This window comes from Sparus aurata, chromosome 15, assembly GCF_900880675.1.
Source record: "Sparus aurata chromosome 15, fSpaAur1.1, whole genome shotgun sequence".
NCBI lineage: Eukaryota > Metazoa > Chordata > Actinopteri > Spariformes > Sparidae > Sparus > Sparus aurata.
The window spans coordinates 4,232,656-4,246,520 of record NC_044201.1 but is presented as its reverse complement, the minus strand read 5'-3'; the positions used below and the strand labels follow the sequence as shown (position 1 = coordinate 4,246,520).

The 13,865-nt window shown below is 40.1% G+C and overlaps 1 protein-coding gene across 1 annotated transcript; it reads right to left on the bottom strand.

Annotated features, from left to right (window-relative positions):
• Nucleotides 1-2,415: 2,415 nt before the first annotated feature.
• Nucleotides 2,416-10,629, bottom strand: cdk1 (cyclin dependent kinase 1). Its single transcript, XM_030441876.1, has 8 exons — nucleotides 10,512-10,629; nucleotides 9,741-9,783; nucleotides 9,375-9,531; nucleotides 8,535-8,658; nucleotides 7,865-8,035; nucleotides 7,437-7,600; nucleotides 4,049-4,190; nucleotides 2,416-2,687 (listed from the first exon to the last, which is right to left on the bottom strand). Exons 2-8 carry the CDS (start codon nucleotides 9,775-9,777, stop codon nucleotides 2,571-2,573), a joined length of 912 nt encoding a protein of 303 aa, XP_030297736.1. The 5' UTR covers nucleotides 9,778-9,783; nucleotides 10,512-10,629; the 3' UTR covers nucleotides 2,416-2,570.
• Between the last annotated feature and the right edge of the window lie 3,236 nt (nucleotides 10,630-13,865).

Sequence of the window (13,865 nt, the reverse complement as noted above, 5' to 3'; positions counted from 1 at the left end):
CCTGGATGAAAAGGGGATTTTCAATATGTAAAGTGCCCTCTAGTTAAAGACATTTTATTTTATAATAAAATGTTGCAGATAGAATGTCAGAACGAGGCTAAGAATTCAAGAAACACGTTTAACTAATTCAAGCTGAATTTTAAGCCGATTAAAATTTTTAGACACTGTTTAGAGGACTTTAGAATGTTGACTCACCACATTTGGCACATAGGTTCAAATTTGAGTAATTAAATTTGATACCACAACTGCCCTAAGGTGCAGCACAACAGTTCAGTAGCGCCCCCTATTGGCTTTTCCCATTTTGTAGATGCACGCGCCAAAGTTTGCACATTCATCACGAGTCAAGAACAATATCTGCTACAAGTGTAGGCCTTTCAGTGACGAGATGGCTCCACAGCACCCCTGGAAGATTTCAAGCTTGAAGCCCTGCCTCCTACATGCACATACATGCACAACATTCGGAATGCATGTATCATGAACAGATGCACAGAAACCCTCTTGGACCCTAACCCTCATTAAAACCAAAAGCCACACAAACACACAGACACACGTTCTCATCCGAGGTGGCAGGTTCAAAGGATGTGGCAATATCTGTGACAGTTGTAAAGTCAGGATTGTGTTTGTTGTTGCTTCTTCATAAACATTTCCATGAAGTCTGCCTAATTGTGAGAAGAGTCCTCTGTGAGGTGTCGTCACTGCGCTCTTACAGCTTTTCTGATGTAGCACATTGTATCATGAAGGGACTTTCTAGATTCTTGACTTGACAGAGAGGAGACTCGGCCATCTAAAGAACTTGAACACATTCACAAGCTGAAGACAGACAGATGAAGATATTTTTACTAACAAACACAGCCTAAATGCGTTACTATGAATCCTAGCGTATGATGAATAAATGATGGGTGAGGTCTCGTTGTTCTCTTTAGAAGACCTTGATGTAAAGTGTTGTGAAATATTTACAGTGAGGTCAGCCAAAACTGCCCCATCAAACACCAAATCAGCCAATAGCAGGTCTCATCACAGGAACATGTCATTCATCCAGTTGACAGCACTATCACAACACAATGCATTCTTTAAATTAAAGAATCATGCAAAAACAAAGCTTATGTGTTATTATTGCTAAGCATCTACAAGAGTCATATTTCTAGCATCAATACTCATGTCAGTCAGTCTTTCTGTTTTATTCCAGTAGCATCTTGATGTATTGCATATAAATCTGTAAAATGTACAAATCTATCACTGTTCATGCCTCTCAACCTAATGCTATAAAAATAAATATAATAAAAAACATCATATGTATATGTGCTGCCCTGTCTTGGTATGCAACGTCTCCACTAGTGGTGGCTTTGTTTCAAAATGATTGGGTTTGTTTCCCATGCATATTGAACACTGTATGCCTGTAAATATCAGAACATATATCATTGTAAGTGTGTGAATGAAAAATGGTGTTTGTAAATATACTTTTACCACGGTAGAGATGTTGCTGTCAGTGATAGCATCGAGCTAGCGGGCTAAGTGCTTGTTATATGAAGTTGTTATGGGAAAAAAGGCACGCTTTAATATTTCCGTGTACACAGTATGCAGTTCATATACTGTTGGTGTCATAACAAAAGTTTAGGACATACTAAAAAACAGACCGCATGTTAAAGAGAAATTTTGGATGCAGTCAGTGGCTGAGTTCTAGTGAGATCACTGACTCATTCTCTGTAACAAAACTGTAGAGATGCGCTCTGAGGTACCACAATTTGGCACCAATTGATTGATGTAAACTGGTACTGGTAAAAGTATCCTTTAATGGTGATGATGGTTTACCACTGCCCTTCAAGGTTTTAACAATGGAAGGGACGATTCTTAGCCCAATTTTAGTAGTTTCAGCAATCTCCTTAGTTGTTTAAGAAATGAGAAGCTACTTACTGCATTAGTTAGGGTTTAACAATTTGTTGCCAGCTGAATCATATTAATCAGTGGAGTAATTATCCAATATATAATATCAACATTATTACAGACAAGGTGGTGCTCTTTAGGTTATTTGAGCCATTTTCCTTCTGATGACTTTTTTTGTAAGTTCTCTACCTACATACTCTAAACACACAAAATACAAAGATGGAGACACATGCCAAACACCTCCCCACCCACAGTTGCCATTATAACAGTGCATGACTCAGCCACAGCTCAAAAGTCTTATATGCAAATCTGGACTTGGACAGAAAATAAGGAATGAAAATGGTATATGTTGAGGGAAGCAATATTTGTTTTCAGGGTTAGGGTCTATAGCTGAAGAGGCCAAGGGCCTTATAAAAAACAGACTTACAATCTGTCTAAATCTATGAACATTTTTTTTAAATGAGGTCCCTGGGCTGAAAGGATCCAGGTTGCATTTGTATCCTAAATCTTATAAAAAGGGAAATACAATACATCGACATTTAGAGACTCACAGAAAGTGCAGTTTTATTGGAAAGACATTGTTGAAAGACAAAACTTTACACAGTCTACAACAATTTTGACAGACACGTATTTACAGAATAATAATTCACAAAGGGTATGAATATGTTATTATATAAGGTCAGTATGTTTTAGATTTTGGTGATGCTAGCAGCAGGCAGGGTGGATTTGTCCAGGTCATCAAAATATGGGTGAGTCATGGCCTCGCGTGCTGAGATCCTCTTGGGTGGATTGTACGTCAACATTTTCTACAGCAGAGAAAAAACACAAGGAAGAAAGGAAGATGACAATCAAGATATTTTTATGTGTGGAACAATTAAGTGTTTATAGCCTGCTTTAGACAGCTATTGCAATCACCATTCTACTTTATGTTCATTTTCTGACAAGTGACACCTGTAATTTGTGTTAATTGTACACTTATGTCAATTGTGCAAGTATCAATATCTTAATTTAACCTGGTGACCAAAATGTATTACAATGCCTTTCTATGGAACTGTAACTCTGAAAACAATGGCATAAGTAGGCCTATCCACACAACAAACAAATCTATGCGTTGTAAACACTAAGTGCCATGTAGGGATACATGAGTGAAAGAGAGTGCACACAGCTCCAGAAGTAGAGTAGTTCTGCCAGTGTTGACATTGTAGTAGGCCAGTATAAAGCCAATCCAAACAGTCAAACATTGGGGTCCAGCCCTATCATATACCAGTGTGTATGGTTTTACACTGGTATATGATAGGAGCCATGATTTAGGAGTGGTGGCCTCTCAAGTATAATTTAAAGGACTATGCCACTAAACCACTTATACTGTTGATTGATATAGGCTTGAGGTTGGTTTCAATAGTTTGATAAAAAAATAAATAAAATAAAAATAAAATAAAAATAAAAAAAAACACTAGACAGTGCAGACACATTACCCTGCAGCTGAAAAATCCCTTCTACCACTGTAAAACAGATCTGTGAGAGATCGAGTGTCTCTGACAATACACTAGAAATGAGTGGATAATAAAAAAGGTCCAAAGCTAGTTTCAGTCTTGTGCAAATATTTTTCAATGCATTGTGCAATGATTTTGATTTCAATCATTTCAGTGTTCATGGTAACAGTTTAGATTGGCCACACTTGATGTATTTGTCCCGCTTCTCATGCAGGTGTCAAGCATGGCTGCTGCGTCACGTGATCTACAGATTAGAAGTCTCGCCTATTTCTACTCTGGCAAAAATATATGTGAAGACGACTTACACACAGTCATATCCACATCATGCCAGCATTTTACTATAGTTTTAATGTCTGCGTCTATAGAATATGTCACAGATGTGAAGAGAATAAACACAATAGGTGAGGAGCAGTTTCTCTCCCTCCATCTTTCCCCTCGATTCAAAGGCGGTAAAGAAAAATCACGCTATCGTATTTATTGACAATTGTTAAAGGCAAACTCCATGTACACAGATAGAGCTGCGTAGTACAGTTCAGCAATGCAGGTGCCACACAGTACACAGGCATCCAGTGTGTTTAGCCTGCAGGTCTGTGCTGTCTACATAGAAACTAAGTTTATGTGTACTGACCTTTATCTGACTGACTAGTTTGAGGAAGAGAACACCTAATCCTTACCGCCATTAAGTCCAGGCCATTCTTATCCAGGTTTTTCACCATTGATGACAGGTTGCCAGACTTCCATTTAGGGAAGGTGTTTTTGTAGTCAGGTAGGCTCTCTACATCAGGCCATACATCATTGTTAGGGGTTCCCAGAGTCCTGGAAAAAACAGAAGGAGAATTTAAATACATAAATAAAAGATGTAACTGTATAGAACTATCTAAGGGCACCAAAAAACCAGAGCAAGCAGGGACTTTGCTCTGCAATCCCATTTTAATACAACAGGCAGAGTAAACAGCTAAATGTTCACCTTAAATTTAAAAAAAAAATAGTAATGACAGTTCTATCTAATATATCTTTCACAGTCATAGGCAGACAACTATGTGTTGATGCAATTACTTGCGTAAGCACTGTTTCAAAGAAGATAGTGAAGTTGACTAACCCAGGACACTGCCAAAAGGGATACTAATAAAACGTTAACACTATCACAGTATATGTATTGTATACAACAGAAGTAAATACTGCAGTGTCACTCTTTTTCCAATATTGTGCAACCCTTCTTTCTGTTAGGATGGTTGTGATTCAGGAAGTAGAGTGGGTTGTCCACTCATCCATGGACTGGTGGTATGATCCACAGCTCCTCCTGTCAACATGTCAGTGTTCTTGAGCAAGACACTGAAATCCAAGAATCTCCCGACAGACAGGCCAGTGCCTTTTAATTATGTGTATGTAAATAGTTGAATGAAAAGACAACTGTAAAAGCACATTTCTGTTAAGGTTGAAAAGTGCATTCTACTGTAAGTGCAGCCAATTGACTATCTTTTAAGTTTCATGGAGTGGAAGAGAAAGTTAATTTGCTGGTAGTTTCATAGCAGTTACACACTAAAGCAGATGTAAATAATCATCATCTAATCCAGTGTTTTTCAACCACTGGAAATGATCCAATTTCACCTAAAAAAATTGAAAACAAATTAATTATTATCCGCAAGTAATGTGCCGTGCTGTCTAGTGATCGGCAGAGTAACCATGTAATGCTCTTTCATATCAGTAGGTGGCGGCAGGTAGGCAGCTAATTAATTTGAGACAAGAGAATTAGTGATGCATGTATGTGACCGGTGGCGGTGACAGTGGCATTGTGGCTAGCGAGACGTGACAGTGATGGAGAAGTTTTTGAAAAGGAAAGATGCCGAACTGGACCCTGGACAAAATCCGGACCCAGGTGAAGGCCCAAGTATGAGTGGAGGTCAAAAGAAAGCAAAGACGGTTAGCGCAAGGCAATACAGCGAAAACTATCTTTCATTTGGATTTACTTTTACCGGCGATGCAAAGAAACGGACTCTGTTGTGCTTGGTGTGTGGTGAAAAGCTATCCAACAGTGCTATGGTCCCAAGTAAGCTTAAACGCCATCTCCAAACGAAACACCCTTCGCTTCAAAACAAAAATGTGGACTATTTTGTTCGCCTGCGTGAAAAACACGGAGAAACAGGCAACTTTAATGAGAAAAACCACAAAGGTAAATGAGAGAGCCCTTAAAGCTAGCTATCACGTCGCTGAACTTGTAGCCAAGTCAAAAAAGTCGCACACTGTGGCAGAGACATTAATATTTCCCGCCTGCAAAGCCACAGTAAATGAGATGCTCGGACCTGAAACAGCTAAAGAAAAACCAAAGTCCCTCTCTCTGATAACACAATTTCCAGACGTATTGATGACATGTCTGCAGACATCAAAAGTGTGGTTTTGGAAAAGATCCGTATCAGTAAGAAATTTGCATTGCAGCTTGATGAGTCAACTGATATTAGCGGGCATGCTCAACTCTTGGCCAATGTGCGTTTTGTGGATGGAGACGCAATCAGAGAAAACTTCCTTTTTTGCAAGGCATTACCAGAAAAAACAAGTGGAGAGGAAATTTTTCGGGTCACATCAGAATATCTTGAACAAGGAGGACTTAACTTTTTAACTGCACAAGTGTCTGCACTGATGGAGCTGCAGCCATGGTCAAAGTGTTTCTGACAAATGAGAGGTCCGATTACGCAAAGCTGCTTGCAAGTGATGAGTGGTGTGCAAGGCTGGCATACCTGGCAGATATTTTTCATTATCTGAATGAACTGAACACACGAATGCAAGGCCAAAATGAAAACCTGCTGACAAGTACCGATAAAATAAATGGATTCCGTTCAAAGGTGCAACTCTTGCAGGAACATGTGGAAAGTGGCAATCTCGAAATGTTCACACTCACCAAGCAATGGCAAGATGTTAACACTGCAGCATTGTGTGAGACAATAGTTAAACATTTAAAAACTCTTGAGGAGAAGATGGCATTTTATTTTTCTTCAGCCTCCACTGAAAGCCTTGGCTGGGTTAGGGACCCATATAGCTCAGCATCAGTTGGTGGAAAGGACATGACTTTACAGGAGCAGGAGGAACTAACTGAACTGAGACAAGACCGTGGTTTAAAGCTAAGCTTTGCTGATCTACCTTTGGACAGTTTTTGGGTGGCTACTGCCAAGGAGTTCCCCATTCTGGCAAACAAAGCTATTTTGACATTGCTCCCATTTTCCACGACATATCTGTGCGAGGTGAGCTTTTCAAGCCTGACTGCTATAAAAACTAAAAACAGAGAGAGACTGAGAGCTGTTGAGGAAGAGCTTCGTGTGTGCTTTTCTTCAATATCTGCCAGGATATCAGCTCCGTGTTCATCCAAACAGGCCCAGGTTTCACACTGAGTGAGTAGAAATATTTTAATTTATTATAAAATACTTTTTCTTTGTGTTTATTTGATTCCTATTCAAGACACTTTGATGAGAACGACTTTATATTGTGAATATAGGCTACAGAGTTTCATTTTTTAACATTTTCTGTTGGTGGTGTGCCTCGTGATCTTTTCAATGACAAAAATGTGCCTTAGCTCAAAAAAGGTTGAAAAACACAGATCTAATCATCACTGTGGATCTTTAACTCATCTTCCACCTCTGCATGTCTTCTTTTCATGTATTCATTACATCCATCTCAAACATCAGTCACAACAGTCAGCACACGATACATTTTCATAACCCAGCATCTGATCAGTTAGTCAAAGTTTCTTCAGACATGGATACGTAGACAGCAATGTCTAAGGATGACTTTCAGTTCCAAATGTAGCTCCCCCAGTCCCCAACTCACCTAATTATTTCTAGTTTTGAATTGCAAACATCCCCACAGCTGCTGTTGAAAACATTTTTAACAGTAGGATTTTGATCAGAAACCAGGCGCCAGTTAAATATTTCCTATACTTGTTACTTTCGTCTAAGTTTAATGATTTCTCATATCAACAACTATCACTACTTTACATGTTTTTATTCACATTTGGAATAAAACAACTTATGAGGGGTTCTTCTAAATGAATGGAGATATGATCCATGTGTCTACCTGAAGATCCTGAAGAGCTGATCAATCTCTGAGTCTCCATGGAACAGAGGCTTCTTGGTAGCAAGTTCAGCAAAGATGGTCCCAGTGCTCCAAACGTCAACAGGGGTTGAATATCGGGGTGAACCCAGGAGGACCTCTGGAGCCCGGTACCAAAGAGTTACAACCTGAAAACACAGTGGTTAAATAAACTTGCCGTCATTTTAAAGGCTTTTTGTTGGTTAGTGTTCTATAGGGGAAAACTCTCAGTATTTAATGTTGTTGTCCAACCTGCATGATGGTAAATATAGTCAATTGATGCAATTATTTCCTCAATAGTCAACAGTCAAACTGCAGGAATTTACTTGCTTTTTTTAAACTTAGAACTTACTTTATTTTATAGTTCAATTGTTTTAGCCCCAAACTCTAGTGTTGTGTGAAGGGATTCTCACCTCATGGGTGTAGACCCTAACAGGAACACCAAAAGCTCGAGCCAGGCCAAAGTCTGCCAGTTTGATAACTCCCTTGTTGTCGATCAGGAGGTTCTGGGGTTTCAGGTCCCGGTGGAGGACTCGACGACAGTGACAGAAGTAAATGCCCTCCAAGATCTGATACAGGTAGCTCTAAAAAAGTGATGAAGGGAGGGAGTATGAACAGATAAACACACATGTTTACCTGTGCCGGACAAGACAAATGGCAAATTCAATCACTTTAAAACATTTTCTAATTCTGACCAACCCTTCATATAGAGTGAAGGACTCAACTGCCACAAATTAGTCAATGTGTGAGAAACCTTGTCAGTGTGCCACACAGTCAACCCTCCGTTTTTTAATTTAAAAAAAAATGCTATTTAAAAGCGCAGTGTATTCGTTTAACTGCATTTTCCTCCACAGACGCACACACACAAACAATATCTTAGTTGACTTAATTGTTAATTGCGACTTGGTGAATAAATGAGTGCACAAATACAAAGTAGATGACTTGAGTTCATGTTTAATCATTTCAAGTTACCATTATCCTTGAGATATATCATTTCATTCCATAATCCATTTAAAATACAACTGAAATGCAACAATATAGCCATCAAACTGCAGAGAGTTTATTCCTCACAAACACACTTACCTTCACCAGCATAGGGTCCATGTACTGGCCAGAGGGGATGGAGTCCAGGTACTTCTTCAGGTCCATTGACAAGAACTCAAAGATGAGGTAGAGACGAGACTCCTGCATGAGGACATCCAGAAGTCTGACACACACACACACACACACACACACACACACACACACACACACACAGAGTAAATTATAACAGCACTCTAGGGATATTGAGCATTTTTTCTTGTAAAAATATGGTGCATCAACACTCCATTACTTAAATAGAAATATATAGTTAAATAGATGCTGCACAAAAGGACTCAAAGTTTAGTGAGTTTTTTGTAACCCTTGTGTGTTAAAAAAATTTATATAAAGTTACCTTGTATTACTGGTATTGTCACAGGCTTAATAGTTCAGTGCGATAATTTTGTCATTGCGGCAACCCTACTAACAACACAGTGTGCTAGGCAAGAAAATCAATTATTATGATATTCTTGACCAAGTACCTCAAAAATGATAGGGCAATACCACAGTAATGTGGTTACAATGTCTAATTGGGTAAATGCAAGTAATTTAACAAGTAGTATGCTTGGTAGGCTCAGAAAATGACATGACTTTTCTGTAATGGAGGCTTTTAAACCAGGCAAAGATAACACTAATGACATGTGACCATATAACAATATCCAAAGTCTAAATATTTAGTCTTATATCACAATTATGATATAATATCCATATATTGCTCAGTGTTAAAGATTAGCATTTCAAAAGGGGAACATCTTATTTTACTTTAATAAACTTTTCCCCTGACAGAATTTGCTCACACCCCTATCTGCAACACACCCATTACTGCACACAAAGTGAACGTACCGTACAACGTTAGGATGCTTCAGTTCTTGAAGCAGAGAGACCTCTCTGACAGCAGTGCTGGGAACCCCCTCCTCTTCACTCTCCAGACGGATCTTTTTCATAGCAACAACCTGCCCTGTGGCCTTGTGCCTTCCCTTATACACCACACCATAGGTACCTGCAAGAACAAGGTAGTGATTCTAAATGATTTAACAAGAGCCAGTGACAGTGAATAAACTTTATTGTAATGATGACATTGTTGATTAACTACTTATTACACAGGGATGCTGAGAACAATGACAATGTAACTTTATTTCCATAAAGCCCACACCTGTAGGAATCTTTCATGTACACTTAATAATTTAGACAGAAAATATGAATACCGACCTTCTCCAATTTTCTCTATTTTCAAATAGTCTTCCATTATTGCCTGAAAGTAAACAAAAAAAAAACATGCTTTCATATAAAGAGTGTTATGTAAAGGGTGTTCAACAACTATCATCACTGTGTTTCTGCTAACACTTCCCTTCCCAGCTACAACTGCGACATTTTATAGTCAAGTATTAGTGCCTGTTGTAACGTTACTTACAATAGCCGTGTGGGGGCTGCGAGTGGCTATGGTAACTTGCATAGTCATAATTACCAGCATGCATTGTCCAAATAACGTACCAACAGTTAACTTACAACCTACACCCATTTGTAATAGGCCTAGGCCTTTAATAGGCTACTTAGTTGGTATTTCAAACTGGGGAAAAAAAACAACAGCCCCAAAGCAAAATGACGTTAAACTTCAACAGCCCAAATCACGCTAAGAGTGAACTGGACTTCTAGATTTTCGGTGGCTCACCTCTAAATTTAGACTCAGATGTTAACTAACGTTTAGTGTTGTCGTTTCGCCCATGTCAGTAACGTTAATATATAGCAATGATACAAACTCATCACCGAGCAGATGCAGTTACCGTTCTCTTCATACGAAGTAAGTTAAGATCACCATGGTTAGCTTAGCTAATGCTAACTCGTCAAAAGCTAATGTTATTTTCTGTTGATTTTCTAGCGGTAGCTGACCACTTTCTGTCCAAAACGAATGGTCCAAACTTTCAACTAATCTGACAAATCATTTGTCATATTTCAGCTTGTGTACAAAGAAACAATAATTACCTGACTGTGCCCTGTTTCTTAGCGTATGTACTGTCCGTGCACAGACTGCCGCTGGAATGCTGACAAACTCTTTTGAATTGAAAGACGTACAGCAGCAGTTCAAAACAGACCAATGAGCTCAAGCAAAATATTTCAAAACCTCCAATCAGAGAGCGGGAGGCTGTCATGTGGGCTGAGCGGGAGAGTACGCGCCGACGTTGCACCTAGTAAATATGTCCCGAATTTAGTCTCTCAGGCAGGAATCACCATCGTCACCATACTTATTCTGTCAGCAGCGTTTGAAGATCTGCTGGTTCCATAAGCCTTCATTGCTCAATCTGATCTTTTAACGTACCATCTTTAAAAGCTGATACTGTAACATAATATTCATATTTCCTCACATTCAAAGAAATGTTCTATTTTTATTGTACTAAAAAGCTTGTATGTGTTGTTATTTTATTGTATGTGATATCTTACCTTTGACTACTAAAATGATACTTTAATCCTAACCACTAGGAAAGATGAGCACAGCAAAATGTTTCAGGTTTTCAGAAAAGCTAATGAACCACTATGAAAATGCATTGTGAATCTACATAATTGTTGTTCAATTAATCTACACTCTTGCTGGTGAGATGTGATGGTAAGGAGAGACTAACAAAACAGCAGAGTACAGTTGATGGACACTATAATTACTCCCTGAAAGGTCCTACCAAAAGTAGGGGTGGGCGTATTGATCCAAATCGATAGTATCGATACCAAGGTGCGTATTGGTATCGGATTGATACTCGCGTGATGAGATCGATATTTTTGTTGTAGTTTCTCTTCTATAAATTCAGCAAATCACTTGTATTTCTTCACAGAGTTTGTGTGAGCGCAGCGTCTCTCTCAGTCCTTAAGCACAGCGCTCCTCTTCTTCTCACTCCTCCCTCAGGTTCACTGGAACTGGAACTCAAAAATATATACTTATATTTAGATACATAGCCTACCTCAATAATAACCTTTTTGTGTATCTGTCGAAGGAACATTAGAATTCCTTTTTAGGCTACATGCAGATAGGTTAAAGATTTATTATGTTAAATATAATTATCTAATTTGGCTAAAATGTTTGTCCTGTTTTTTATCGTAATCATAATCATGGTCAACTAATTAAAGGCAAAAGTACAAAATCATTCATTGATCAGGAATTTTCAAGTAAAAAGTATCAGTAGCCTATTAGTATTGCCAATGCTGGCCCACAATTTTTGGATCGATACCACCCCTAACCAAAAGGGAAAGTTTTGGATACGATTTGACAGGTCACTACCTGTAAGATATGGTTTAAAGCAGTGGTTCTCAACCGGTGGGGCGCGGACACTCTCCTGGGGGGCGCCAGTAGGCTACAGGATGGGAGAAAAAAAAAAAAAATCACGAAAATCCCCCCCATGCAAGCGGTTGGACTATTATAACACACTTTTTTGTCAAAAGCGACTACCACAAATCTAGCGACTTTTACTGGTGTTATTGGAGACTTTTGTGGTGTTTGGAGATTCTGACTTGAAAGCACGTATCACTCCGCAGTTACTGTGCTCAACGAGCAGCGGGTGCTGCCGTGAGTCCCTCCCCCGTTCAAAAGCACTCACAGGCGGTCAGTCTCTCAGTACCTCGTGCAGCAGTCCAGCCAGCAGTCAGAGCAGAGAGGAGACACACACCACTCCGCCTCCAGGCTGTAAATGAATCGCGGATGCGCATGGCCGCCGCCGCCGCTCCGGCGTACAGAGCGGGGTGTAAATGTAATAGTCGGTTTTCAATTAATCGCAGGGTCCCCTTTAAATGCTGGATGCAGGTGTATATTTTGATAAATAACCGCAGGGGAAACACCTGGGAAACACCCCGACGTCATCATCATGACGTCTACCGTCACGTCTCTTTAGGAGCGGCAGCGCAGCTTTCTGTGTGAATTACATGAATTACAATTACTGCGCTGCCGCTCCTAAATAAATGCCGAGTCTAATTAATGTATTTATTTTTTAATCAAGGAAGAAGACGTGACCACTGACTTCTTCTTCGCCGTTTTCACCTGCTGTGCTGTTTTCTGTCAGTCAGTATTGATGATTGCCATGGCTCAGGTGCAGCAAAAAAAAAAAAAAAAAAAAAAGTACAACTTGAAATTCAAACTTTCTGTCGTAAAATATGAGGAAAACTCTGGAGAAGCAGCCGCTAGATGTTTCGAAAAAAATCAAAGTGAGCTTCAGCGTCTGTCCGAGGAGGACAGCAACAGGGCCAGGCAGCCTGGGAGGAAGAAGGCTAGCGAGGAGCTTGACATAAACATGCGGGAATGAGTTATCAGCAAACGGGCACGCCACGAGAGTGTCCCGCAAAATGATCAGGGCGATGGAGAAACAAATGTACGCCACCGTGAGTGACAGCAGAGATGAGGAGTTTGCAGCGAGTGCTGGTTGGCTGAATCGTTTCCTCCGCCGCAACAACTTCACTTGCAGAAGGATGCCAGAGAATTCACCGAGAAGCTGGAGACGTTTGTGACGTTTTCATCCCGGATTTTTGTGAGGAAGGAATTAAACGCCTGTCCCGAATTGCCGCCTGGTCTGTTAAGTGATTGAAACAAATAAACGCCCCAGCTATTATTTGGTATTTTGGTATTTTACGGTATGATAACTCTCCCGGCCGGGGAGAGAGACATGGATCACAGTGCTCAGCTGCAGACACAGCAGAGAGGTGACGAGACGCGACTCATCAGGACTGACAGGCATCAAGGCCACTCAGCATTACCTTACCGACCCGCCCCCAGATACTTCATTCACAAAAACAGGGCCTGTGGCAATTCTGGACAGCTGTTTTTTTTCTTCTTCTTCCTTCATGGGCCCCTGACGGCGTCTGTGTGTGTGTGTGGGGCGCGCGGGGGGGTGGGGGGGGGGCAACTGCGATGAACCAGCTTTGGGGGGGCCCAGCTTGCAAAAGGTTGAGAACCCCTGGTTTAATGGGTAAGTGAACGAAAAGTCCAGTTCAGTTTCACTTGTAGATAATGATAGCTACTGACCATACCCTACATTATGTGATTAGTTTGCAATAGGTTCAGGTGTGCATGTACTAATAGGGTTATGTGAATGTTGGCTGCAAAATATGAAGTCTGGAGTGTGCCACTGTATAACTGTAGTCTTAAGCAGGGTTATACTTTATGAATAACTTATTTTGTATCATACTGTTTTGTATAAAATTGTACCACCTTATAACTGGAGCCTAGGGCTGTGTGCTCAGCCCTCTCCGGTTTGAGCTCTACACCCACTCTGTTTTGGCACAACATTTTTTGTTCTGTCGATGTGTTTAAAAACAAGAACCTCTTTTTTTATGTGAAATGAAGACAATTGAGAGACAGCCAAA